Below are 26,081 nucleotides of genomic sequence, written 5' to 3'. Positions count from 1 at the left end.
GTCCTACATTCCGTAACGGCAGTCAGCAGCTAGAGGAGAACGCATTCCTATCAAGTTCGGGCCGCCTCGCAGCTCTGAGCGTTCAGACGGGCTCCGAGCTCGCCGAAAGACGAAAAGCTGGGGACACTCGACGCTTCGCTGGATGCGATAAGAAGGGGAAGGCGGGCAGCGCTCCGGCCGGGATCCGCAGCCAGGAGCAGCAGGAAGAGCCGGCGCGCAGCTTCACCGAGCTGGGCCACGGCTGGCAGCGCCTATATTTGGTATCGCGGAGATGGGGCACGGCGGGGAGGCTGCACCCCCTAAAGCGGCGCCGGGGCCGCAGGTGAAGGCGGCCGGCCCGTCGCTACGGAGCTCTCCGGGCTGGAACAGCCCCGCCGCCCCGGCCCGGCCCCGCCGCACGCGTGCCGCCCCGGGGACAAAAGGCTGCGGCCCCGCGGACCGTTCGGCGGCGTTCGCCCCTTCCCTCCTCCCCCACCACCCCGGCCGTCCGCCGCTCGCGGTTTTTTTTTTTTTTTTCTTTTTTTTTTTTACCTTCATCTTCGAGCTCGAGTTTCTCCAGCATCCCTTCGGAGGCGGCCGGGAGCTGAGAGGGAGCCGGAGCCGCTGCCGCCGCCTGCGGGAGGGAAGAGAGGAGAAGGGGACGTGATGAGCATCCAGGCGCCGACTCAGCGGCCCCGCGGCGGCATCGGGGAGCGGCGGCGGCGAGAGCGAGCGGGGCACAGCTGCCCCTCGGCCTCCCGCACACGCCCGGCTCGCTGCGCGCCGCTCTTACACACACACCCAGGGGGAGGAACCGGGACTCGCCCTTCCTTCCCCCACCTCCCTCCCCTCTCCCCTCGGCGGCCCATTAACCCCGCGACCGCCGGCCTCCCACCGGCAGAGCTGTCCGGAGGCGCCGGCGCGGCCCCGCGCGCAAGCAGCGGCGGTCGGACGCGCGAGGGAAGCGGGGGCTGCCCGTAGGGCCGCGCTGCCAGCCGCGGCTCTCGGCCGCGTCTCCCCCGCACCCCGCTTCCCCTCCCGTGGGGGAATGGTACGTTCCGTTTTGCTGCAGTCGGAGCCGCCGGGCAGCGGCGAGAGGGGAAGGGAACTACCACTGCGGAGCGCGGCGGGGAGGGCGAGGCGGACGAGAGGGAGGTTTGGCCGCAACACCGATCTGAGCGCTCCTCTTGGCCAGCCGCATCCCGCAGCCCATCCCGCGGCTGGGACGCGCGGCCGGCTGCGCCGGCTGAGGGCGGTGCGAGAGCGGGCGGGGGGGGAGGACAGCCCTCGGTTCCCCCCGCGGGGCGGCGGTGGTACGGCCCCGCGCGCTCACCTGCGGGCAGGCGGGCGGCACCACCGCGCCACTGGGGGGGGGGGGGCAGGGGGTTCCCCCGGCGGGCGCTCCCCGAGCGGGGGCAGCCGCCGTCCCGCGCGCCGCCCTCTGTTCGCAGCTATGAGAAGGAGGCGGCGCCCAGCCCGGCCGTCAGTGTGCGAGGGGCGGGAGGCCGGCAGGGACTGTGTAAGGAGCGTTATTGTGCTAAAGGTCATGCGTTAAAACCGAACCGAACGTTTGGGGGTATTTCGTCAGATAGAATTTTAACTATAGTGCCGACCTGGTCTGCTTCTCTCTAAGGATATTCAGTGGACAGGCTGGGAAAGTGGCAATATCCCACTCTTTGCCATAGAGACCCTTTGGAAATAAAATCCTAAAGCATTTCGCTTCTACTCAGGTCACTCTGAAAGTAATTCCTCCTATTTATTTCCGTGGCAAACGGCAGCCGATACAAAGAGCACAGTAACACTGTTTGATAGGGCAAATTCTCAGCTGAAAAAAAACTATTTTTAAACATAGGCAGCACCATTAGCTATGCTTTTTTTGCCAGTGATGAGCAAGAGCCTGCATGCTGCACTCATACAAATCTGCATGGCCATCCAGAACACGGCTTGTATTCACATCACCCAGCACCTCACTGTGCTCACATCCCCTGCTTGGTCTCCATACCCATCAATGAATGCCAATGGCTGCCATTTTTTTCTGCATGGAGGAATTCAATGACATCCCTTCGCTTCGCAGGCACTCCCGTATCAAGCACCATTCTGTCAGGCTGCCCCTCTACTGCCGTCTGTCCCACAGCAACAAAATGGAATATTGGCAGAAAGGTTCAATCTCTACTGCCATCCCACCAATGTTCACCTCTGAGATCATAGGCCAGTATCATAAAATAGGAGGCATTACTTTCGGAGCAGCCCTTGTAGTTATGCTTTTAAAAGACATCCAGAATTTCAATCCGTATCCTATCTGACCGCTCACAGAAGGTCTGAAGGCACTTCCTATTAATCTGTAGCATTTTTAGTCTGTTTTGAGTGTTTTGGAAGCTTTTAATGATCTCTGGGAGCTATTTTTAGAGGCTCTAAATAATTATATTCCATGCCATTTGCCTTGACATTGATGAGTTTTGCTGAACACAAGAGAGGAATAAGATGATGCCTGTTTGGAAATCACTGTTCTAGTTTTGTTTCTTGTTTAAAATGACAGGTATTTCCTCCACATTATCATCTCCCAAGCACCAGACACGAGGAAATACAATTCCAAGGTTATTTGTAGGTGGAAGTGAACTGAGTCTTGAAAGGTACGCGGTGCATTTCACTGCTGTGAAACAGGGATATGTTTATAGTAAGCCAGGTAAGCTCATGTGATACAATGAGTCCCACTGCACTGGGAACCTCAGAGCTTAATGCAAGATCAGGGGTTTACAGTGGCTGAAACTACATCCAGATGATGAGTTTTATGAGAAACTCAAGATGACTTAAAGGTGGTCATTAAATATAGAACAGGGATTTGCAATGTAAACTTCATGCTGTTACGTCCATATTGCTCAAAAAAAAAAAAAACAAAAAACTAATTGCGAAGTAAATTGAGAAATAAAGGCTGAAATTCCATCCCCTATTCTGCCTCAATTTTACAATTTATTTGAACCAATCCTAAAACAAGCTGCTGTTAATGGTGTTCATTCTGCTCATTGCTTTGCATTCTAGTTCTTTTTGTACTTGTAGGCAACACAATGAGTCAGAACAGGAAACTGATGCAGCTGAAAAGCAAACAGACCAAGAGAAAAGACTGGGCTTTATCCAGATCAGTTCCTGATCCAGCTCTGCGTGCGGCAGCGCTGGCACAAGAAATGCCAAGGGCAGCAGTGGCAGTGGGACCATGCCTCTGGAAACAGCCTGCTTTAATATTCACTCAGATCAACGGTGAGAACAGTGTTGTTGACTGTGAATTGCTACAGCAGTATACAAACCGGCAGATGTTTTTGGCAATCCTGAGTAATACCTCTCTCTACAAACTCTACCTGCTGTTTTACAAAAGGATTACCAAGTGAAGGTAGGGAAAGTCTGTCTTTGAAAGCAGCTGTAATTCCCACCAAGATGATACTTCATGCTGTAACATTTCAGTATCTGTTTGTTATGGCTGCTCTGCTGCCACAGGAGGTTTCTATTAACTATATCCCAGGGATTTGTCTACATTAGTATTTGAATGTTTGGTACCAGAGTGTGTCAGGTAACCCATTTGAACTGTTTGCATTGCAGTGAGTATCTACTTTGTATGCTAAATATCACTAAGGAAAATAAACTTCGTATCAATCTAGAAGAAAAATTTATGCAAAGTCAAAATTGCCTGAAAGCATTTTTTCTTTGCCATGTTTCAGATTTTGTAGGCCCAAAAAGCGAGGACATGTGACATAACACTGGTAGAGAAGCTTAATTAAGAAGTGCCAGCAATCTTTGTGGAGGCAAAGAAAGGCAAGGTTAATACAGTGGAAAAAGCTACAGAAAGGCTGATGTGACAGAAGAGGTTTGGAGTTCTTGGTAGGAATGCATCCACCGGGATAGGGATCTACCAGTGGCAGTCATCAGATCAGAGTGGCTGGTTGAGCCTGTTTCCTCTCACCTGAGCTTGGACACACACAGAGTAGCTTTTCCTAGTGGATGAGTGACCCTAGGCTGCTGCTACTGCAACCAGTGGAGAAACGGTCCTTTGTAGGCCATCATTCATACGACCTCTTTTAGACAAGAGCTCAGTACACATGATTTGTGTGTTGGGCTCCAATTGCTGCACTGACTAGATCTCCATATCTCCAGTTAGTCAGGTTCATTCTGCTTGGAGTATCTGCCTCTAAGGGAAGGTGGGTGGAGGGAGCCAATAAACTGTAAACTAGTCACTAGAACTTCGATTCCAAAATGGATGGGAGAAAAAAACACACTGATTTTAAGTTATTAGAGGGAGGGAAGATCACCGGTTACAGCCAGCATGTATGAACAACACCAAGTCAATCTCACTCACCTTAATAACGAGTTAGAAGCCTTGCGGTAGGCAGATGCAGTGTGAGTTAGTGAGACTATTGACAATATCTCGCATGACACTCTCCTAAGCAAAGCAGAGAGTCCAGATGAAACTGCTGCTAAAGGTCAGAGCCATACTCACAAGGAAGGCAGTAACATTTCTTTATCTAACTGGGAGCGTTTAACAGAGGATTGCATGGAAGGCTGTGTTCTCTCTATTATTGTTCAATGTTTTCACTGGTGACTCAATGCAGGAATAATGAATAACCACATTTTCACGTGATCCAGTACTAAAAGAAGCTGTGCCTTTATGGCTAGCCTTACAACTTAGATAATCTAGAGAATTCCTGAAATGCTTTGAAAAGCAGGATGCACGTTGGTATGGGTAAGTTCAGAGCTATATGTAAGTGAGAATAACCAAAAATAAAATGAGAAAGGACTGGCTTTCAACAGTCATGCAAAGAAATGACTAAAGAATGAAACATGTCAGACAGCAATGTCAAATTCATGGGGAAAAAATCACACTATCTCTTAAAGTTTGATGGGTAAGGCATGGAAGTCTGTTCTACACATTTGTTGATCAGCTAGAGAATTGGATTCAGCTTTGGGCATTGAACTCAAGAATAAACGTAGAGAATCCAAAGAAAAGCAACAACAGTGACATAGGAGTTGAGAAATAATGATGTGTAAAGAAAGAGTTGAAAATCTCCTCAAAAGAAGAGGACCAAAGGGAAAAACAATCACAGGTTCCAAAATGTAATACGTTCCTGCAAGAAGGAAAGTGATAAACTATTATCTGGATCCACTGGTTATGGAATAAAAAATTCTCTACTGAGCCTTTAGCAAGGAAGTCTTTGCTTGGACTTTGGGAGAACTTTCTGAATATGACAGTAAAGGACCGTTATTTGATTGTGCTGGGAATGGGCTTTAGCACTGCCACAAACATATCTGTTCTCCAGTAAGAAATAGGTGTTTTCAGTTAAATTCAAGGCTGCCCATCTCCAAGCTCTGCCTGACCGTTCTCCATCATTCTGTTCTGATCACTGAAGGCAGCAGCACTGCTGAGACTGATCTATGCCTGGGTGCCACCTGTTCAGCTCATGGTTCAGCAGTAAAACAGAATGCCCTTCGAAGTACTTCAAAAGGAAAAAAAAAATGACTTACCTTATAAAACCTAATGGATTGAAGAGCAACAAGAAGGAATTCCCATCTAAATGCAAATCAAGACAAACCCATTTTGAATGCAAGAGTAAACTACAAATGGTAATTTTCCCACCGTTCCTAGTGCTGCTTACAATTACAGTTGTATCCAACTCAAGTAGTCAAACATCTCTTTTCCTGATGAGCTGTCAATGAGCAATTTAGATTTTTTTTCTAAATGTATGTCATAGATATACTTATTCTGTAGCAGTCTGTGCAAAGTTAATTTTAAAAACTTACTGCTTATTTTTGGTTTAATTTAGTCTGGTTTATGAAGTGGAAAGAGACAAAAAAATATCAGAAAAAAAAAAGGGTTTCATCTGCTGCTTGCTGTAAGTTAAGTTCCCACTTGTTTTCTGCTCAAGTGTGATAACTGATACCAGTGGTCTACAATACTGGAAAGGCTGGGATCATGGGGGCTGAGGTTCGGATCCCATCCTGGATCTGCGAACTGCATGGTGGAAAGCATGACTGTAGGATGTCTGAGTGCCCATGGTGTGATGAGAGAACAGAGTCAGTCCCAGTGTAGAGTTCTGGTCCTGGTTCTGATGTAGAGTCCTCCTTACCTCAAAGACCTTGGAGTAAACAGGGCAGCTGTGCAGGTAGTGTAGTTTCTACCATTTATTCTAAGGAATCTGTGTTCCAACACCAAACAAACTAGTAAGGAGGGGGATGTCTCATACAAAATGCTGGATTCAACTTTTTTCTTCCTGTACCTGGAAGAAATGCAATAAGATTTGCTCTAGTCTCAGAAGGCTTTTGAGATATTAGGTGCTGTAGTCATTCCAGTGTAGTATGTATAAATGAAGATAGTGACAACGCAGAAATTACAACATGTTTAGATCACAGTAATAAAATACCTACAATGCCTGGCACTAAAAATGCACTCAGCATTCTGACTTTTATCCTCCCCAATTGAATCCTGACTTGTGGCAGCTCAGTACTCTGTCCCTAATCTACAGGGCCCTAAATGAATTGAGATGCAGCAATCCTGCAGCACGTTTGAAAGTATGGGGCAAGTTGTGTCTGTTCTCTATGTCTTTCTGTTATTGTATAGTGACATTAAAGATGACTCTAGTGGCTTCTTTTTACAGCAGCCCTAACAGACTTTGCCACTCAAGCCAGAAAGGTTTTTTCCTTCATCCCAATGCCATCAGAATAGGAATCAATCAGTAGTCCTAACGAGGAGTCTGTTGGCATGGAATACAGATTAATGATGTATTGCTTTTACATTTCATAGGTAATTCCTAGCCTTTGAACTGAATCTGTGTCCTCACACGTACCAGAAGCTATAACATTAATTACTTCACAGAGTTAATTATTACTGATCTGCAGTCCCTGTTGGGGATCTTTAGCGGGTTGAACGGATAACATAATTGGAGCAACAATGAAATTTAGTCTTAAAAAAAGAAAGGAGCACAGAAGCACATTCAGCACCAGGAAAGATGTTGAAATAAACCCTGTGCATTTATAGCAAATCTTCACTGCAATTACAGCACGGAGTGTTGAAATGCTATTACCCCAAAGGCATACAAACTGAACGTGGAGAGTGATTTTGCATTTCTGGTGGAAAGCCCTACCTAAATATTTCTGTATGGGATGATCCCAGTGAGTTCTGTCACCGACCGGGTTGAGAAACAGGACGGGTTTACGAAACCTCTTTTGATCTAACACCAGAAACGAAGAACCTGTCCCATGTGAGAACGCTGCCCTACAACACTGTTGTTTTGTTTGAGAAGAAAAATTGTGTTCCAGTGGCACAAGAGTTAAGTGATTCTGAAAGCATAAACTTCAAAGGAAGTAAACAAGCAAAGTGAAAATCCAGATCGCCAGTTAACCTCTCAACGAGAAATGCAAGTGGAGAAGAGGCGGCCCCTCTTTGCTCAACCTCTGATCTCTGGGGGTATTTCTGTCTCACTCTGCAGCTCTGGTAGAGTCTTGAGTCTGGGATATCAAAGAAGCCTTCTCCAACCAAGGCTTTGCAGGCACCATTAATTCCTTAGCTCATTTCTGTAGAATATAGATGGAGACTGACTCAGTATTACTAGCATGAGGTGTTAGTGATCAAACAGCACGACAATTAACATTCTGCCCTTTTTAACACAAAATGAAAAGCAAAGAACGTCCCGTGCTTGGGAGGGGCTGACTAGAGCTTGGTTAGAATACTGATGTCCCAAATAGTGCTATTTCTGCAAACACAAAGATGCCACTTAGCAGCTTGAAGTATTCTGAAGTATTTTGTCTCAAATGTTTGCTATCATACATGCTTGAAAAGAAATACTTCTCTTTGAAATAGGACCTCTCTCTTACCTCACTGGCTGAGGGAAACGAGAAATTATTGCAGTAGTAATCAGGTAATAAGCATGATTAAAGTAGAAATATCTGGTTGTGACAAATGTACTGGTTTGGTTTTTTTTGTTTGATGAATAAAGCAGGTAAGCATTGACTGATATGAACTGGATGGAGGAATAAGTGTGAGCCTGCGTTTACCTGACGCTTCTTACACAGGATTAGTTGCGTTAGTTAAAGTGAAGCATTTAGGTAAGTACTGTTGTTGGATGGAGGCCAGAGTCCTGCATGATGTTCCACAGAGCACAGGCTGCTGAGGATAACAGATTTTTAAAAAAATACTAAGAGGTAAATCTGATTTGTATGAACATTTACTATACACCATTTCTTCATCTTAGTGTGGTGTTTCAAAGCCTTGCTCATGGGTGGTGGCTCTACTCTGCAAACACTTACTGCACCAGCTTTCAGGCATGGTGTTTTTTAAACCTAGAATTAAATAGTTTTTCCCTAATCAAGCCTGAAGAGAACTGATGCCGTACTTCGAGCTTGAGTAAGACCCACAGAATTCTAGTAGACCTTTAGTCACTGGCCTACTGTTAAAATGGCATTTCTGTGATCATCAGCAGGTCTCAAAGACTGGAAGCAGTGAGTCCAGATGGTGAAGAGATGCAGGTGAGAGCTGCTGCGATGGGTAACTGAAAGACAGAGGCAGATTTCAGCTCAGAGCTGACTCACCCACAGTCTTGACAAAACTTTTAGCTACTGACATGCAGCTGGGCTGACAAAGAATTGGCTCTGCGGCATGGGCTGCACTACGAAGTGGATAACTGCTGGCTAAACAAATGAGCTGTGCACTAGGCACTCGCTTTCTAAGAGCTTATCTTAACTGAGGATCTCAATCCTCTGAGTATTCAGAAGCTATCTCAGAGAGGCAGGCAAGGATAATAAAGTACATTTCAGCGCAGTTTGTAAACTTCCTTCAACACAAAGCCCATAGTTGCCTTGTAATCTTCAAATAGATCATTTCTGTGACAAAAAGCTATTCTTCAGATGGTGCTCAATCTGCATAGCTTGAGGAACCTGGCCTTCCTCTGAATTATTCTCAGATCTACTGCTGATCACTCCGGGCAAAATTGTTGTGTATTGCTTCTCTTTTTTTGTTCTGCTTAAAAGAAATCTGCCATGACAGCATGCCTTCTCTCATGCATGCTTTCCCTTTTGGCAGCCTATTAACTATATCGTTCCGTCACTTCAGGTACACTACAAGTGAAAACAGATCTTGCATGTACTGCTTCTGTGGTTTGATACCATCTGGAAGGGGCTGAAGTAAGGACTGTGTTGAGCAAGAAGCATATCAGGTGCTTCAGCTAAATGTTTTATGACTACAAACAATACCATAAAGAGATGTGGAAATACCAATAAGGCTTTTCCCTGCATTCCATGAACCAGAACTGAAAAAAAAATTAAATTAGTTCAATGTTAAGGACCTGAGATACACCTCAAGCTCAACACCATGCTTACATTACTGCAGAGTTTATGCAAACATGGATACAAAAGTGTGCTGATGGTCAGGAGATGCTCACAGTGTGGGTATGGTAAGCACTGGGTGTACATGTACATAAGTTTAGATGCAGATTCAGTATTCAGCAGTCTGTGTGAGGAGATTTATGTATTAACATAGTGTGGTATCTCCCAGCTATCAATATCATGAAAAAGGACCATTTAAATTGTCATTACAGGTAAGGAAACAGTTGGGCTATGAGCAAATCTAGCCTCTCTGAGGACAGTAGAACAACTGTCACTAACTTTAGTACAGTCAGAATTAAAATTAGAGAATTTAATATGTATATATATATATACACACTAAATTGTGCATAAGCTCACCAGAGGTGCTTCTTAATTTCAGAAGCACAGTTAAATAGCAGACTGGAAATTTAGTGTCAGTTTCAATTAAATGGAAAAAAATGAAGTTGAATACTAAATTAAATAATGCAGTCAAGTAGTTTGAGATGAAAGTGGTTGTTTCTGCCAGAGTGGTCATATTTCAAAGTCAATCAGCTGTAGGAACCAAAAGCATCATCTTTGGAGATGGAGTTTTCTGAGAGCTTTGGACCTTTGCATGAGGCACACAACTCTGTTGGTGCTGGATGTCCAACCAGAAAGTGCTCCTGGAGGAGTGATGGCGCTTCACAAGGGAAACTGCTGCTGGGTTGTGCCAAGAACACACTGACCCTGGCCATTTGAATGAAGCGTTGGAGTTTCAGCTGGGTTCTTCTGAGAAGATGTCCAAGTAAGGCTCTGTGGGTGAGAGACAGCACGGGACATTCCTGAAAGAAGGGGAGCTGATTTGGCTTTGACATTTCAGTGGTTGTTATATTCTTTTACAGTTTGTTTGGATGATATTTTGAGCTCTTGGGAAAAGCACGCCAAGTTCAGAACAGAAGCTTGGCTATAGATCTCTAGAACAGTAATTATTTATTTAAGGTTGTTCATCGACTCAGGCATTTCAGTGATTCACATTTTTAAAATAATTCTATGGGTAACTGTGATTAAAAAACAGTAAAAATAAGCAAATCCAGTGCACAACATCAAATTTGGAGCATATGTGTATGAATACTAGTCTGTATACAGTCTGCAGGACGTTATGTCCTATGGGGATGTCTGACCCATCCTAAACTAAGCTCTAAAATAAACATAGAAGTCGGAAAACCAGCCTGCTTTATGCTTTAATGATTTTTTGCATAAATTTTGATGTGCTCTGAAAACCTGATAGCTTTTTGTACATTGTAATACGTTATTATCGTCTGCAATGGAAAAGGCTGCTGCTAAAATCTTTAAATACAATGTGCTATCTATAGTTATCTTAAGCCACTTACGTCTACGGTTCTAAGAATATCTGCTTTCTGAAGAACTTCTTAATGTACTGTTTGACTTAAGGAGGTGTTGCACTGCAGCTTTTATAAATGGGAAACTGAGGCACCAGGGGAAAAAGGGACGCAGTGATAATCATGTAAGAGATCTCTGATGGGGTGAATATGTGCACCCACCTCCCTGAGCTCTATTACTGATGCTGTGTTTTTCTCTTCTTCAAACTCTTTGTTTTCTGTTACAACCATGTAACTGAAAAGAGAAGAAATCTCGAATTCAAAGAACTAAATCAGCAACAGCCATGTTTTGGGCCTTCAGGAAGAAAAGCAGGAGTGAGGAAACAACTCTTTTCTTCAGAACGTGACCTCTATATCGGTGAAATCTTGGGTAATGGAGGAATCTATTTGGTGCCCAGCTTGTATGATGTGCTTCTGTACTGCAGTGGTGCTCAGTGCATCTTGCCATCCCTTTCTGAAGACATCACTAGCTGCTTCTGCCTGCGTCAGGAGCTGGGTGCAGAGGTGGTGCACACCATGAATATTTCCATGTAAACATGGTCCAAATGCCCACAGCTGGAGAGGCCAAACATACACCAGCAGGCAGATAGCGATCTCACAGCTGCTGCTCTCCTTGCCACTTGGCGATCAGCTATTTCCTGTTGTCACCACGACCTTTCTTCTGTCCTGATCCTCATGCTCTTTCCATTATTTACTCTTTATTTAATCTCTCAGGTTTTTCCCCAATTCCTTTTCCATCCCCTGCCTGTCCATCAGCTTTCATCTTCACTTGTGCTAGTCGTTTGTAAGTGTTTTAATAGACAATGAAAACTGTACAAAGACCTTGACTGAGCAAAGTGGCCAACGTGTATATTGCTTTAAGTGCTCTGGTACTGCTGACTCCAGCCAGACCACCAATGTACTTAAAATTGACCGCACTTTTAAGTGCTTTCCTGGATCGAGGCCATCATTGCATTGACTTCAACCAAAACAGAATAGCACCTGAGATTCAGCAACATAAATACACAGCAACCTCAACCAAACTCAGCGCTGTAACCTTCAGATTACCTTTCTTCAATGCCTTCTGTCATCACTAGCTATGTTATGGCTACACTTAAACCCATTCTGCAAGTACATACTGGATGTAGTGCTTAGGAACCATCCTGTTTGAGTCAATGCTTATGGTTTTAGAATTTGCCCAGCCTGTTTGCTAGATCAGGCTCTCGGACAATGAAGTCCTCGGGGCAAGAGTCATGTTTATTTCTCTGCTGAAATCATCTGTGCTCACATTCCACGAAACAGCAATTAGTAACTTTCTGTTCAGAGGTACAAGGAAGAAGGATTTCTGTGTGCCACAGACAGACGCGTTGTGCAGCTATGGGCAAAAATTGTGCTAGAGAATAAGCTCAAACACCAGAGGTGCTGACCTCGGCACTGCCAATTGTCCACAACCTCACACATGCGAGAAGGCCAACCAAGTGTCTCCACTCTGTACCTCTGCTGCCTCCTCACCCTGCTGGCCTTGTGCCTCTCACCTTTTCTATGGTCTGTTCAGGAGTTAGGCTCTGTGATCCTCATGGATCCCTTCCACAGCAGGAGACGCAGTAATTCTGTCATCCTACACTCCATTACTTCACCTTTCTACACTTCAGCTTACTCGCCCCGTGCTGTAGGACTTCTGTTCTTTGTTAATCATAAAACACGATTATTCATACCTCGGGCACTGCACAAATCATTACTGTCTTCCTAAAAATGTCATCCACACGGCCCTGCCCTCAGTGCCCGCTAAGAATGCTGTTGGGAACGAGCTCAAGGAATAAATATTTTGCATTCATTTCGGGAGCACAATGGAAACATTTTTCCAAGCTGCTGCCAAGATGGTATCTGGTCCTCCTCTGAGTCAGCAGCCCATGCAGCTGACTTTCAAATGGCCAAACTTGGTTGATTGTTATCTTAAAAGAAAAAGAACCACAGACACGAGCTGTGTTTCTGCAGAGCCGTGTTGCTCTCCTTATGTACAGGCTGACAGCGACACTACCGTACAAATGGAAGGCAGGGTTACTCAAGATGTCCCCCTTTTATCTCCTAACTTCAGCATTTTGTTTCATCCAAACAGAGGAAGAGGTAAGGCTGTGGGGAGAAGAGAAAAGGATATCGCTGCTTTGTGTAATCTGTGACCTTTGGGTACTGGCTGGGGATTTACATTCTGTAAAGCTCTGCTGGCTGTTAAAGATTGTGTATCTAACAATACAATATGGACGAAACCGAGCTGAGAGAGATGGAGGTAGATGAGGAATTCATAGAGTTCCCTCTTAAGGATCCCGGCCTGTGTAGCATTTCTTCCTTCCTATAGCTGTATTTTCCACCCACCTGAATACATGAGAAGGAATGGTGCAACAGAGAAGTTTCAGAAGAGTGCATGCAGAGCTCTCTTCTAAAAGACTTTGGTTTATATTTTCTGCTGCTTTGTGCACAAGCACACGTGGTACATCATTGTTTTCCTGAGAAATACTTGGTAAGAAACTGGCAGCAATGCTCTATTACACTGAACCTGTGCCTTAAATCAGAAATTAGGTTTCAGGCTGTGATCACAAACAGAGCTCATTTTTAATAGAAGAGTAGTACTACCATGCATAGTGCAGGACATGGGGTGATAAAGGTAACTTTGCTTTCAACTTCTAACCAGAAACTCCCCATTCAGGATTCTGGGGTCATGAGTTTGGTACCAGGGTGTACCATAGAAGAAACACACAGTGCTCTGGTTTTAATTGTCTTAGCTACTTAGTCATACAAGCACTGCCAGAGCAGCTGGGAATTGATGGGACTCAGCATTTTGACTGCTCATCCTTTCATCCCGGTCTTTCTCCTTGGGCTCTAGGACTGGCAGGAACAGGAATCGGAGGAGTTTATGCTGTTAGGATAAATTCAGCACAAGGTGCACCCATAGGTAGCTGCATAAATCGCTCTGCCGAAAAAGCCACAAGCAGACAGACATGCATTTCCTCAGGGCAAAGAAATTACGCAATATAAATTCTCTACATCCTATGATTGATTGCCAAGAATCCGAATTCTGCGACCAGAATGCAATTACAATTACATCCGGAAACTGGCATTACAGCAGGTTGTAACTCTATTTTTTTCCTCCTAAAATAAGTAAGTAATTCTAGAAAAGGCAAATTAACCAATATAAAATTATTAGCAAGATGCCTGTTGCGTATTTTAAATAGGGATAAAAATGCCAAATGTGGTAAAAGAACAAGACTAATAGGGAGGAGGTAAAGGAACAGAACAGAATATTAGTAGAATGGGTCTCTTCATTTCCAAGCAAGTTTACTGGCTCATTTAGGTTTTACTTCCCACTGAATCTTACTATGGACTTTCAATGATGTGAAGTCTGTTCAGTGGAGCCATCCTGACACTCTGTCAAAGCAGATAAAACAAATCAGGTGGGCTCAGGACATTTTTTCTATTAATATGGTGTGTAATTGTTAAGTGATTGAATGATACATAATCACAAAGCTGTTGATTTACTAGGTTTGCAACTAATCACATACCAACTGTTGGACAAGTATGTTCCATTTTTACATTAAATGCACTTTTACACGGACAGCAGCAGCTGCATTAGGGAGAATGTTGCAACCCAGCTGGCTTGTTGGAGCCCAGAGGATCTATTAGAGAACATCTCCCAGAAGGAGTGCTGGTATTAAAGCACTTAGAACTAGTCAGGACACAGCAACACTGCCAGAGCTTTCTCACTGGTAAATGACAGCCTTGCTGGCTCTGGGTTCCGTGATCAGTTTACTGCGGTATAAATCAAAGCTGAATCAGAGTAATGCCTTGGCACTCATTTACTTCCTTAAACCACACGAATGCTGAAATAAAGAGTTCTTGCACATTTGCAGACTGGATTCCATTTCTCCCAGCCTGTGGTTTTTGTTGGTTTTCTTTTGTTTGTTTTGTTTTGTTGTTGTTTTTTTTTTTTAAGACAACATCAGAATCAAAGAGCATTTTCAGTTCTCTTTATCATATTTAAATCTCTTTTATCAGCCAGGCTGATCACGGCACTCTGATAGGTGCCATGGCTTTTTGGAGAGAGCCAGATGGGAGGACCTGCTGCACATATCCTGGTTCCCAGGCTGCCTGCCAGCAGCAGGGTGTGATGTAAGAGTCTTTCACGCCAAACAAGTTAACAGCCCTGTTTTTGAGTTTACTACATTCTGGCTGAGAAACAGCACGAATAGCCTCACAGGGAAATGCTGCTGCTGAACAAGCAGGTAGCTGCAGAAACCATTTTCTCTTTACCTCTGTGTTTCTGCCACTGGAAGGGAGAGGCCTGGCTGCAGACTGTACTTCTGTTCCAGGAGCTGAGTAACACTGACTGTGTAAAATGGATGCCAACTGATTCTTCCAGTTTCTCCTGTGTCCTACACGTGTGGCTTGAGGAGGATGTGCTGACACAAGCTCAGTGTATATGTCAGACTGTCTTCTGCATGAGATGCTCTCTTTGTAAGAAATTGCTGGGAAATTATTAGGCTCCTGTTAGAGAGCAGTGGTTCACCAGGTAGAAGAGGTTGTTTGTAAGTATGTTCTGCTTCTGTAAGTATGACTCCTCATGCAGAGAAAGAGGAAACTCATGAAGGCCAGGAAATGATGTACCACAAAAATGCACGTGTTTGCAGGAGGCAGAATACTGCTATTTTCATGGTGCCTTACGCGTCAGTGGAAGAAGAAAGGACAAAGTGAGAAGGATGCAAGCACACTGAGCTCAACGCACTGCATTCCTCTTCAAAACAGGGCAAAGCGGAAACAGGGAAACATGTTGGTTACTGAATTTGCAACCCCTCTGCATTCCTTTCATGGTTAGTAATGTTGCTTTAGAGGGGAGTTATCATTCACCACTTAACAGCCTGAAGGTTACACAGTCCAAACAACACAAGGCCGAAGTACAAAGTCATGAACTGTGCAGCAAAAAATCGAGTCGCTCCTTCCCTATTTCATGTGGGGCACACTAATCTTCTGGAGTAGCTTTGATCTCTTATCAGCTGATTTCTCATTCTGAGCTCCTAACTCAACCACCAGGAACACCTCCACAGCCATTGGACGCCCACGAGAGCTGCTGCCATGGCCTGACCCAGCCTCACACATCTGCTTTGGGCACCCAACAGAAACACCGTGGTCAGAAATGCAGCACCCGGAGTCCCTCAGTTGTGAGCGAGGCAGAGTGCTGACCAACCCTCTGAAGAACCCATTTATCCTCTCTGAGATACAGAGGCAACCAACGTAAGCAGCTCAGATAGGTTTCTAAAGTTAGGCAGGATAAATCCAGGCCTGAGTGATTACTGCAGGCACCCATTAGCATGGTGTTATCTGCTGAGGTACACACTGCATTGAGATGCTCCTTGTGGAAGCAGTGTCTCCCTCTGCCAGGGCCTGTCTCCTGCTTTTTATTCCCCTTATCTGAATAAAAGGGTTAAAAATCACAGCAAGATACACACTGAGTGCTACCAAAACACAAAAGTGATGGTTACATCTGCTGGGAAACAAATATCTTTATTCTTCTCTGTTTTTTAGCAGATTCTACCGTTCTGTGCCACAGCCTCAAGCGTATAAAAAGCAAGTACACAATCAGCTTCAAATGCAGGTGGATGTAAAAATGGGCTGAGTTCCAAGCCCTGGTGCTACACATTCCTATACTCATCCATTGGCTCATTTGTTGGGGTTTTTTCAGCAGTGCTTCCAGCTCTGGCTCCAAGAGTTCCTCTTTGCTGTTGCAGTGTATTCCACAGTCATGAATCATTGATAATAGTTTTAGGATCACACACATTATCATCACTAATTAAACAATGTAATGAGATTTGAATTGACAGAGCCCTTGTAGATAAGAGTCAACCTCTCCTTTCAATTGTCAACGTAAGAGCTGCTCTGTCATTAAAGTGAACATCTCACAGTGTCCACTGTGAAACCACTCATCCTATAATTTATAATGCTTTTAAGATTTTTGGAATCATTATGCCAAGAAAGAGCTATCTAAGTAAGCAAGAAATGGACCTCGATCTGTTTATGACATCTTCACTGGGAAAACAAATATTTAACCCATGACTCAGAATAACTGAAATGTCTAAAATGCAGTATTCAGGGTGTTGTCACATTTGTAAGGGAAATAACTTAGTGAAATGAAAACCTAATGATTCACTGCCACCCTGTGCACTCACTCTTATAAATGAGATAAATATAAAACAAAGAGAACAAAAGCAAAGTATACAGAACAAAGAAAGTCAGGTGTTGTACATCCTATGTGTCTTATATATGTTTTTCTGCATCTGTTGAATAGGAGATAATTGAGTACAATATATTGAGTTTCCATCCAGACTATCTTGTGCAGACACAGAACCACTACAGCTGATAAATACTTGCCAAGAATTCTGTTTCTTTATTGTCCCAAGCAGCAAATCATTAAAAACAAATAAAAAATTAGATCTGTGTTTCAGCCGCTGTTCTAGCAGATACAACAGACCCCTGGGTAGCAGCTGAATAGAAACCACATTCACACGCCAAGGATATGACCAACAGACTGAAGCCTACCACAAACATTCCTGTGTCCTGCAAGCCCCTGAATTTCGTAACTTGTGCATCCAAGCCTGCTCCTTACATGGAAAGGCAGCGAATGGTCTGGAGGAAGGTTACTGCTGGAGTTCCTAACTATGAGTGTAAGATTGGTATTATTCAGTATTTTTAATTCTTTACTTTCGCCTAGTGGCAGAATAGGAAGGTGTTTATTTTGAAAGGAGTCTGGCTTCCTTAGTCTAGAACAACAAAGCTGGCTTTGGATACAACAAGCCATAATGAGCAATGAGTGAAAATGTCTATTATTTATAAGACCAAATGGTCACAGCACCCAGACACACACAGTGTAATGGCTGCAGCCATTCCTGTGGAGGTGCAGGACTCAAAGGAGGAAATGTGGGACTGCTGGCTTAGCATATCCAGAAGGCAGAAGAGCACAGAAGAGAACAGTGGTTACTGTGAGGCTGAGGCTAGCCAGAGGAGGGGGGGAAGACAGAATCACAGAATCACAGAATGGCCAGGGCTGGAAAGGACCTCAAGGATCATGAATCTCCAAGTTCACCCAGGCCCACCTTTCTAGCCTCTCGAGGTCCTTCTGAATGGCATCCCTTCCTTCCACCGTGTCGACCGCACCACTCAGCTTGGTGTCATCAGCAAATATGCTGAGGGTTCACTCGATTCTGTCATCGATGTCATTGATAAAGATGTTAAAGAGCACCGGTCCCAAGACAGACCCCTGGGGGATGCCTCTCTCTGGCCTCCACCTGGACACAGAGCCATTGATGACCACCCTCTGAATGCGGCCTTTCAACCAGTTTCTTATCCATCGAGTGGTCCACTCATCAAATCCACATCCCTCCAATTTGGAGATAAGGATGTGGCGGGGGACCATGTCAAAGGCCTTGCTCAAGTCCAGGACAAAGACATGCAGTGCAGATGTTGCAGAGGAGAATATCAGAGGTTAGAATTCACGTTTTCCTGGAACTGCTGAGTTCCTGCGTTCCCAGGAGCTAAAGAAACCACTCCTACAAAGACGCTGCTACTACCTGGGGTCTGCTTAAATACCGGGGTAGTTCCACCCTTCTGTACTGTGAGCTGGGGCAGACAGAGTCACAGCAACCAGTGCCATTAGACTGCAGTTGTCCCAGTGATCTCAGACTTCTGAGGCAGCAGGAACTCAAAACCCTGCAGCTCACGCTGTGAATTTCTTTTTGATCTGCTCTCCTTGGCTGCTAGCCTTCTCATCTGCTCCTTTCAAGGGATATAAAAGACAATCCTAAATAAAATTGTATCCTTCTCTAAAGCGGCATCTCAGCAATGCGTGCAGAACTGTGCAGCCACTGCAAAGCTCAGTTGAGCTCAATGCAAGAACTGATTGCTATTTGGTTAACTCACAAGAAGAGCTCCCACCTCTGGATTCCTAATGCCTTGCCAGCTGAATGCTGAGAGCTGACACAAGCCTGGGGTGTAAGGCACATGAAATTGTTCTCATTCCATTCCACAGGATGGACGCACCAGTCCTAGCTCGTAGTACGAGAAACAATTTTACACACACCACTGTACATTTCCCGGTGGAGAAGTGGACACAAGCTCTACTTACTGGTTTTGAGGTAGCACAGAGAGATGGTGTCATTATAGGAGGCTTGGCTGCACTTTGGGATGGAGGCAAAGAAAATCTCTGCCCTGTGTCCGGAGGAGAAGAACAGTGAATCCGTGTTTCTAGTCTCTCAGGCTCATGCTTATAGGATTCAAGAGGAAACGTGGACTGCTTGGTCACTTGTGTTGGGGTAGATGGAGAAGAGGAGAGGCCAGAGGCTGTAAAAAAGAATAATTACTAACGATCAGAAAAGAAGCAGGCAGAAATCTCATCTTTACAGTAAACCTATATATATTTTTATCACCTTTCCCAGGCTAAAAGAATATATCTCACCCTTATTTATAATAGGGGATTAAAACTCTGTGAATTGTTTGGCTGCTTGAACTGTCTGAGCCATTGTCCAGGGAGGTGTATTTGCAAGATGAGACAGCTCTACGTTTCTGTTCTATTGGCCTCCCATCTGCTTCCTTACTTCTAAAGCAATCCTCAGCACTGGTGTCACTTTCTTGTTGCTATTTTAATGCTTCTGTGAATCTCAGGATTACCTCTATCTCATGGCAAATGGCTCAAGAGCTTGAACGCATACTTTTGCTTCATTTTGATGATTCTGTCTCAGCCAGCAGCTAGAACAAAATTAGGAGGAGAGGCAAAAAGAAACAGGGGGTATATCCTGTGAGCTTCAGCCCACGTTCTGTAGGGCTCCCAGCAATGCTTTCCTACAATCTAGATTTGTTTTCAGCAACCTTGGAGGGGAAAGATTATTTTTCTCTTGTGCTGAGAATCGGTATCAGCAGCAGATCATTTGTCTTGTGAGCATCCTGCTTCTGTTTGACACACATGTCTACCCCAGCTGTATTTTAGGCTGTGTTCTTAGGGCAGTTCTGAGCTGTGATCAAACAGATCATTTAAGCCGTATTTATTATCCATTTAAGAACAAGCATCCACATCCAATTAGAAAATTCATTACAACATCTGTGTTTCCTATGACATCTATGTGTTTGTCAGCAAACAAAGGAAGGTTCTTTTATACCAGCATAAATCAGAGCAGATTTAAAGGCGTAAAAACTGAAGCCGGACAGAGCTTCAGATTTTGAAGTGGGCTCTGGGCACCTATGTGGCCTCTAAGTTGGGTTCACTTTTTGTGCTCCCAGAGGTCTGTATGGATAACCAGTGAATCCACAGGGGACTCAAGTCCATCAAAAAGGAGCAGACGGGTAGCTTCTAATAAGCAGGAAACTCCAAGCCATCCAAACAAAACTTCAAAACATGATAAGGCATCTCCAAGGCAAATTCAGTTTGCCTTCTCAGTGTGAGCTTTCATGGTTCTACCAGAGATTTCTGCACACCTCTGTTCCAAGGCTTTGCACTGGTGCAAACACAGCCTCCACTGGTCCTCACTCACAACCCAGGCCAAAGGGTATTAGTACAACTCCCTTGGTACTCCAGCACTTCTGCAATCAAATGTCTGCAGAACCACGAGCACTGGTTGAATGAACCCTTGGGAAGGTTTATATCCTGTCTTGCATTGACCTCAAAGGGTATTCATTACCTCTCGGTGTCCCCATTCTGCCTCACAAACAGCATTTATAGAGAATACTTTGTATTTTAGGAATGTAAATGATAAAGCTGGGCAGTAACTGCTGGTCACAGAGCTGTCTTTTGGAATTGCAGTTGCCCACCGAGGATATGCGTTTCGTTAGAGCTCTGCCAACCATCACAAATGCAATGGAGATGGGTGTTTCCACAGGGAGGGGCAAGGAGAGTGGCCCCAGTGTTTGGGATGCCCTCAGCACTGCTGATTTTAGTGAGATTGGAGCATGTGCCATTTGCTGAAGGACTAAAAGGATTGTTTTTGCTTGCAGATAGAGATGAATTGTTTGGGGAAGATGCTCTGATCTTCTGTGTTTTTATGGGTGTACAAATGTTTCCTGAGCACTCAGACTGGTGTTTGTGGTGGATGGTAGCTGTAATTGATGCAAATATAAAACCACTAAAGGGGAGAAAAACACCATTAGATCTTAAATTCTTACTGCTGGAAAGTGTTCACTGTGTGCTAATGTATCAGCAAGTCTACAAACAATTTCCAGGATTAACAATCTTTGCCAAAAGTGTTATTACCAGGCATAAGGGAAGCTGACAGGGCTGCCATACAAGTGGAGAGGACAGCCAGAGGACACAGGAAGATGTGGATGAAAGGAGACCACGGAAGTAACATCACTCACATCCCATGAACACTACTGTAAATGTGTGACGGCACAGGCAGTAAAGTTCCTTGCAGACAGCATGCCTTCCATTTTATAAGAACAGCCTGTGATGGGGAGCCTCCTCTTGGGAAACGTGGCATGAGTTTTTATAGATGATGAGTGTCTGTCCAGAAACTTCACTGGGAGCACTTTGATCCCTAGAACAGTCTCTGCCTCCTGGGCTCTTAACACAGAAGAACTCAAGGCAAGGCACACCCTGACACACTTCATCTTCACTTTTTCTGTGACTATTTCCCATGGAGGTGGAGAGAAAATCATCATTGTTTTGGAAGGTATTGGATTAAATTCTGTGTTAGCCTTTTCAATGTTTGCTATTTAAAAGCTCACCTCGTAGCATTATTGTGGTACCTACGTTATTCATGTTTCTGTACTGCTGAGGTTGAAGGAAACAACTGTAATTTTATGGTAATTAAAACAAAAGCTCAATGTCTGAATCATAGAATCAAAGAATCATGGAATCACAGAATGGCCTGGGTTGAAAAGGACCACAATGCTCATCTAGTTTCAACCCCCTGCTATGTGCAGGGTCACCAACCACCAGCCCAGGCTGCCCAGAGCCACATCCAGCCTGATCCAAAACCCTATAAAGAATTTTATAAAAGTCTGTGACATTAAAGATGGAAAATCTCCAACACACCCCCAGGAGAAAATCACTTCAGGAGTAACAGAACTCTGTGTTAACAGAATCCTATTGAACTGCCATCTAAACAGATGGAATAGATGTAAATATACGGGTATGTGTGCATGCAGTCACTGTGCTGGTCTACTACAGAAGAAAGGGATCAAGGAGACAAGACACAGCTTATATCCCATGTTAGACAATATAGCATTAAAAAGCAGCCACCGTTTCTAGACTTCTCTGTAACAAGGCTGAAAAATTCAGTACAGATGAGGATTTCTGAGAAAAAAGAGTCTTTGAAGCTGCCTGCAAACTCAGCTGCTGCTGATAATGAGATGAACTGTTATGGCACGTAATTATCTCTAATGCTAATGTTGCTTTCATCAGACAATGAAATGCGTAATCAAGTGTGGTATTTTCATGTTGGCAAACTAAATAGCTCTTCTTTTTTTTTCCATTAGATTAATAAAAGAGTTCTAGACAGGAAAATAAAGAAGAAGGGAAAATTCTGGATTAGTTATTGTATCACTGGCCAACAGAAGGCTTTGTCCTGTATTTTCTGTTGATTGCCCTAGTACAGTTTTATCAAAGAATCACAGAGTATTCCCAGCTGGAAGGAACCCATAAGGATCACTGAGTATCTTTACTCATGTTCAACATCTATTTGTGAGACCGTAACAACTCTAAATAGCACCAGTTTTATGTTTGATCAAAATGGGGCAATTTCCAGTTGTCCTTTCCCTACCACAGGGTTGCCTGCAGCAATGGTCCAACATTGAGTTCTATGCCTGCATTTGCACAGCTCCAGCTTGGATCTCACCCACGTCACATGTTGCATAGAAGAGCCTCCCGAAAACACCACTGTAACAGCAGAGCCCACAGCTTTGGCCCAAGATAGCATTTGTTAGTCACACACATACAAAAATAACACTGCTACCACTTGTTTCGTTAGATATGTGCAACTATTTCCTTTAAATAAAGCCCTTATTTTGCATGGTGTTAAAATCTCCACCCACCTACTGGGTGCATTCTGATGCAAACCAGCCTTCCAGCAAGGTATAACAGCAAAGGATAAATGCTGAATGGCCGTTTGTGGACTCCTAAGAGAAGGGTGGCCATCCTCCTGTGTCCCTGAGTGAGGCCCACAGTTAGCACTGTCACCTGCACACCATGCCTGACCTGGCAGGATGCAGTTGATGGCTCCAGACAGGACGCTCACAGCCCAGGAGCTCTGCCAAAGCCTCCCTTTCATTTATCAGCTGTGCTATGCTTCGATCTGCCCAGAGCTCTGATCCACCCCTCTCCAGAAAGTAACACTGCCCATGGGGCTGCAGAGCCATCTGCCCACACACTGCACTGAAAAAAGTGGGCTGGAAGTCCTGCAGAGCTGCTCTCCCCTGTCCAGTGGCCAAAGAAAACAGCTAGAAACCAGCTGTCAAACATCCCATTTGCATTGATGTGTTTAAGGTGAAATTGTTAAAGCTGCTGAAAGTTATGGGCAGTGTCAAACAAAACACTCTGGCAGTGTAATCATCCTGATGGATGAAAAACTGAACATGAGCCAGCAGTGTGCTCTTGCAGCTCGGAAAGCAAATGGTATCCTGGGCTTCATCAGAAGAGGGGTCAGCAGGGACAGGGAGGTGATTGTCCCCCTCCACTCTGCTCTTGTGAGGCCCCATCTGCAGTGCTGTGTCCAGATCTGGAGCTCCCAGTACAAGAAAGACAGGGAGCTGTTGGAGAGGGTCCAGAGGAGGCCACGACGATGATCAGGGGACTGGAGCACCTCCCCTATGAGGACAGGCTGAGGGAGCTGGGCTTGTTCAGCATGGAGAAAAGAAGGCTGCGGGGTGACCTCATGGCAGCCTTTCAGTACCTAAAGGGAGCCTACAGATGGGAGGGGAATCAACTCTTGGAAAGGGTAGATAACAGCAGGACAAGGGGAAATGGTTTTAAGTTAAAGGAGGGAAGATTTAGGTTGGATGTCAGGAGGAAATTCTTTACAGAGAGAGTGGTGAGGTGCTGGAACAGCTGCCCAGAGAGGCTGTGGATGCCCCATCCCTGGAAGTGTTCAAGGGCAGATTGGATGGGGCCCTGGGCAGCCTGGTTTAGCATTAAATGTGGAGGTTGGTGGCCCTGCATGTGGCAGGGGGTTGGAGATTCATCATCCTTGAGGTCCCTTCCAACTCTGGCCATTCTGTGATTCTGTGATTTAAATCCTAGGGATCGCACTTCAGTTTTCTCGTGTCCTGTACCTGAGCAAGCAGATAAAGCAGATAACATTGCTGCTACAATAGCTTTCCAGGTTTATATGTAGGGTATATTCATGTATCACTTAGACTGAAACTTCTCAAGAAAAAAAAAAAAGAAAAAGAAAGAAAAAGGAAAAGGAAAAGGAAAAAACCAGGGGAGTTTCCATTTGCAGCAGCTCCAAGTGACACTTTCTGTCTGGTTCTTTCCCAGGACAGCACTGGCCTTCCATTTGCATTTCCCAGCTGGCAGCACCACAGAGAAGCAGGCAGACTCTGGCTGCTGAATTTTAACTAGCCAGAAGCTGCAGTGGATCTGCGCTGAGCCTGCTGCTCGTTAGGCTGATTCACTCTTCAGACACAATAGCACGTTAATTCTGACACATAAGCAAATTGATGCAAATTATGTGAAATGAAGTTTAATGCCACTTAGTGACAGTAAAACTAGGAAGCTCGAAGCAGGTAAGTAAGGTACTGGCTGTTCTCATTCATGTGGTGCTGGTGATATTGACTCCAAATGTTGTACAGCATGCTAGTTAATAGCAAAATAAAAGTGCTCTTAATAGTTAATGTATCCTGAAACATAACTGATAGCGCCCAGGAAGCTTTTCAGTTTCTTTTCTTGATCCAAACCAGATGACTTATGGGTGGCTGCCAACCCATGCAAATAAGCCACGTGCAACAGCTGACCCTTATCAGCACCGTGATAACACCGGAGGAAAGCCTGCACTGCCCTCCCAGCCGGTGTCAGAGCATCACATGGCAGGGATTCACATGGGCACTTGTCCTGTGTGCTGGTCACGGCTGGCTGCTGGGGAAACGATGCCCACTGCAGGGCTGCTTTATTTACTTAATGCACCACCTGGCATTTACACTCTCACAGAGTACCCTGTGTTCAGCATCACGGGCTTTAATTAAATAACTTCGGGTTTTATTTTAGGACGTCGGGCCCAGCTGCTACAGCAAACATCCAGCAGCTCTTTCCACATTAAACTTGGGTATCTCATCCCAGCCTTTCCTTGCTGTTTTGTTTCCAGTTAAGCTATTGTAGAAAGCTGTAACCTACAATTCCTGGGTGCTATTTCAGTGGCCAGCACTGTCTCCTCCATCACGTGGAAGGAGAGGCTATTGCCATTCCAGCTCTGCCCCAGCACAGCTACAGCCATCCCAGTTCTGCCCCAGCACTGCCACAATCATCCCAGCTTTGCCCCAGCCCTCTCCACGTAGCTGCTTTGCATGGCAGAGGTCCCAGACTGCGGGGTTACCATCACTGTGCTTGTTTTGTTGTTGGTGGCACGCATTGTGTGCAGCACAACAGGTAGCACAGGCCTTGGCCTGGAGGATTTATGTTTGGGCAGGTGAACGGAAATTAAGGGAGGAGAGAAGAGAAGGGGAATGCTGAACGTACAACATGTGAACACAAGTCGGGAAGTAACAGCTTGCTTATTCTGATACTTCATTTCATACTACAGGTTTCATACGCAGTCACTCCACTACATGTCAGCTTTCCAAGAGCAGTTGCTTGGGGAAGCACAGAACGGTGCGTGTTGTTGCTTCTGGGAAATGGAAAGAACAGATCCTGGCCTGCAGAGCCCTGCTGAAATCCCACTGGGTGCACAGTACAGCAGCTCTGTGTAACCAAGAGACAGAGGAGCAGTGCACATGAGGACACAGGGATATCTGCACACACCACTGCACACTGCAGCCCCAGCGCCGTGCTGGGGGAATACACTGCAGTGGTGCTCAGCATGAAGGAAGATGCTCAGAATGTGCCATGTGGGGAGGTCTGCAGCAGCAGAGCACACTCTTCAGGACTCAGGTCCTCGGATTTGTGCTCCACTGAATGGCTCCATTTGGATTACCTTCAGTTGTCTGCTCTCACAATGTGTGTGAGACTCCAGAGCTGTACTGAAGGCATCGGAGTTACTACTGGGTTGCAGCCTCACAGCACACTTTGCTGGTATTTGTTTTCTGCAGTGCTTACAGGGGAGCAGGGATGAGAGTGCTGCAGATCCTCAGGACAGCCATCGCTAAGAATAAAGCCAAAAAGTGCCATTTCTTTGCTTCTGAAGTTCATGTTTTTCAAAACCTCTGTTCTTCTCTAATTAAAAGAACAAC

At 45.0% G+C, this 26,081-nt stretch overlaps 1 protein-coding gene across 2 annotated transcripts in view; it reads right to left on the bottom strand.

Moving 5' to 3' along the window:
- PRKAG2 (protein kinase AMP-activated non-catalytic subunit gamma 2) overlaps nucleotides 1–26,081 on the bottom strand; it is a gene marked incomplete at both ends in the record, with an annotated part of 186,445 nt that overhangs the window by 38,747 nt on the left and 121,617 nt on the right. For both annotated transcript variants that reach the window (XM_079538075.1, XM_079538076.1), the window contains 2 exons: nucleotides 532–613; nucleotides 18,838–19,052. In XM_079538075.1, the coding sequence (XP_079394201.1) occupies nucleotides 532–613; nucleotides 18,838–19,052 (297 nt within the window). The remainder of the gene's footprint in view (nucleotides 1–531; nucleotides 614–18,837; nucleotides 19,053–26,081) is intronic.

This window comes from Tetrao urogallus, assembly GCF_951394365.1.
Source record: "Tetrao urogallus genome assembly, chromosome: 7".
Lineage (NCBI taxonomy): Eukaryota > Metazoa > Chordata > Aves > Galliformes > Phasianidae > Tetrao > Tetrao urogallus.
This window is presented reverse-complemented; position numbering and strand designations above follow the sequence as displayed.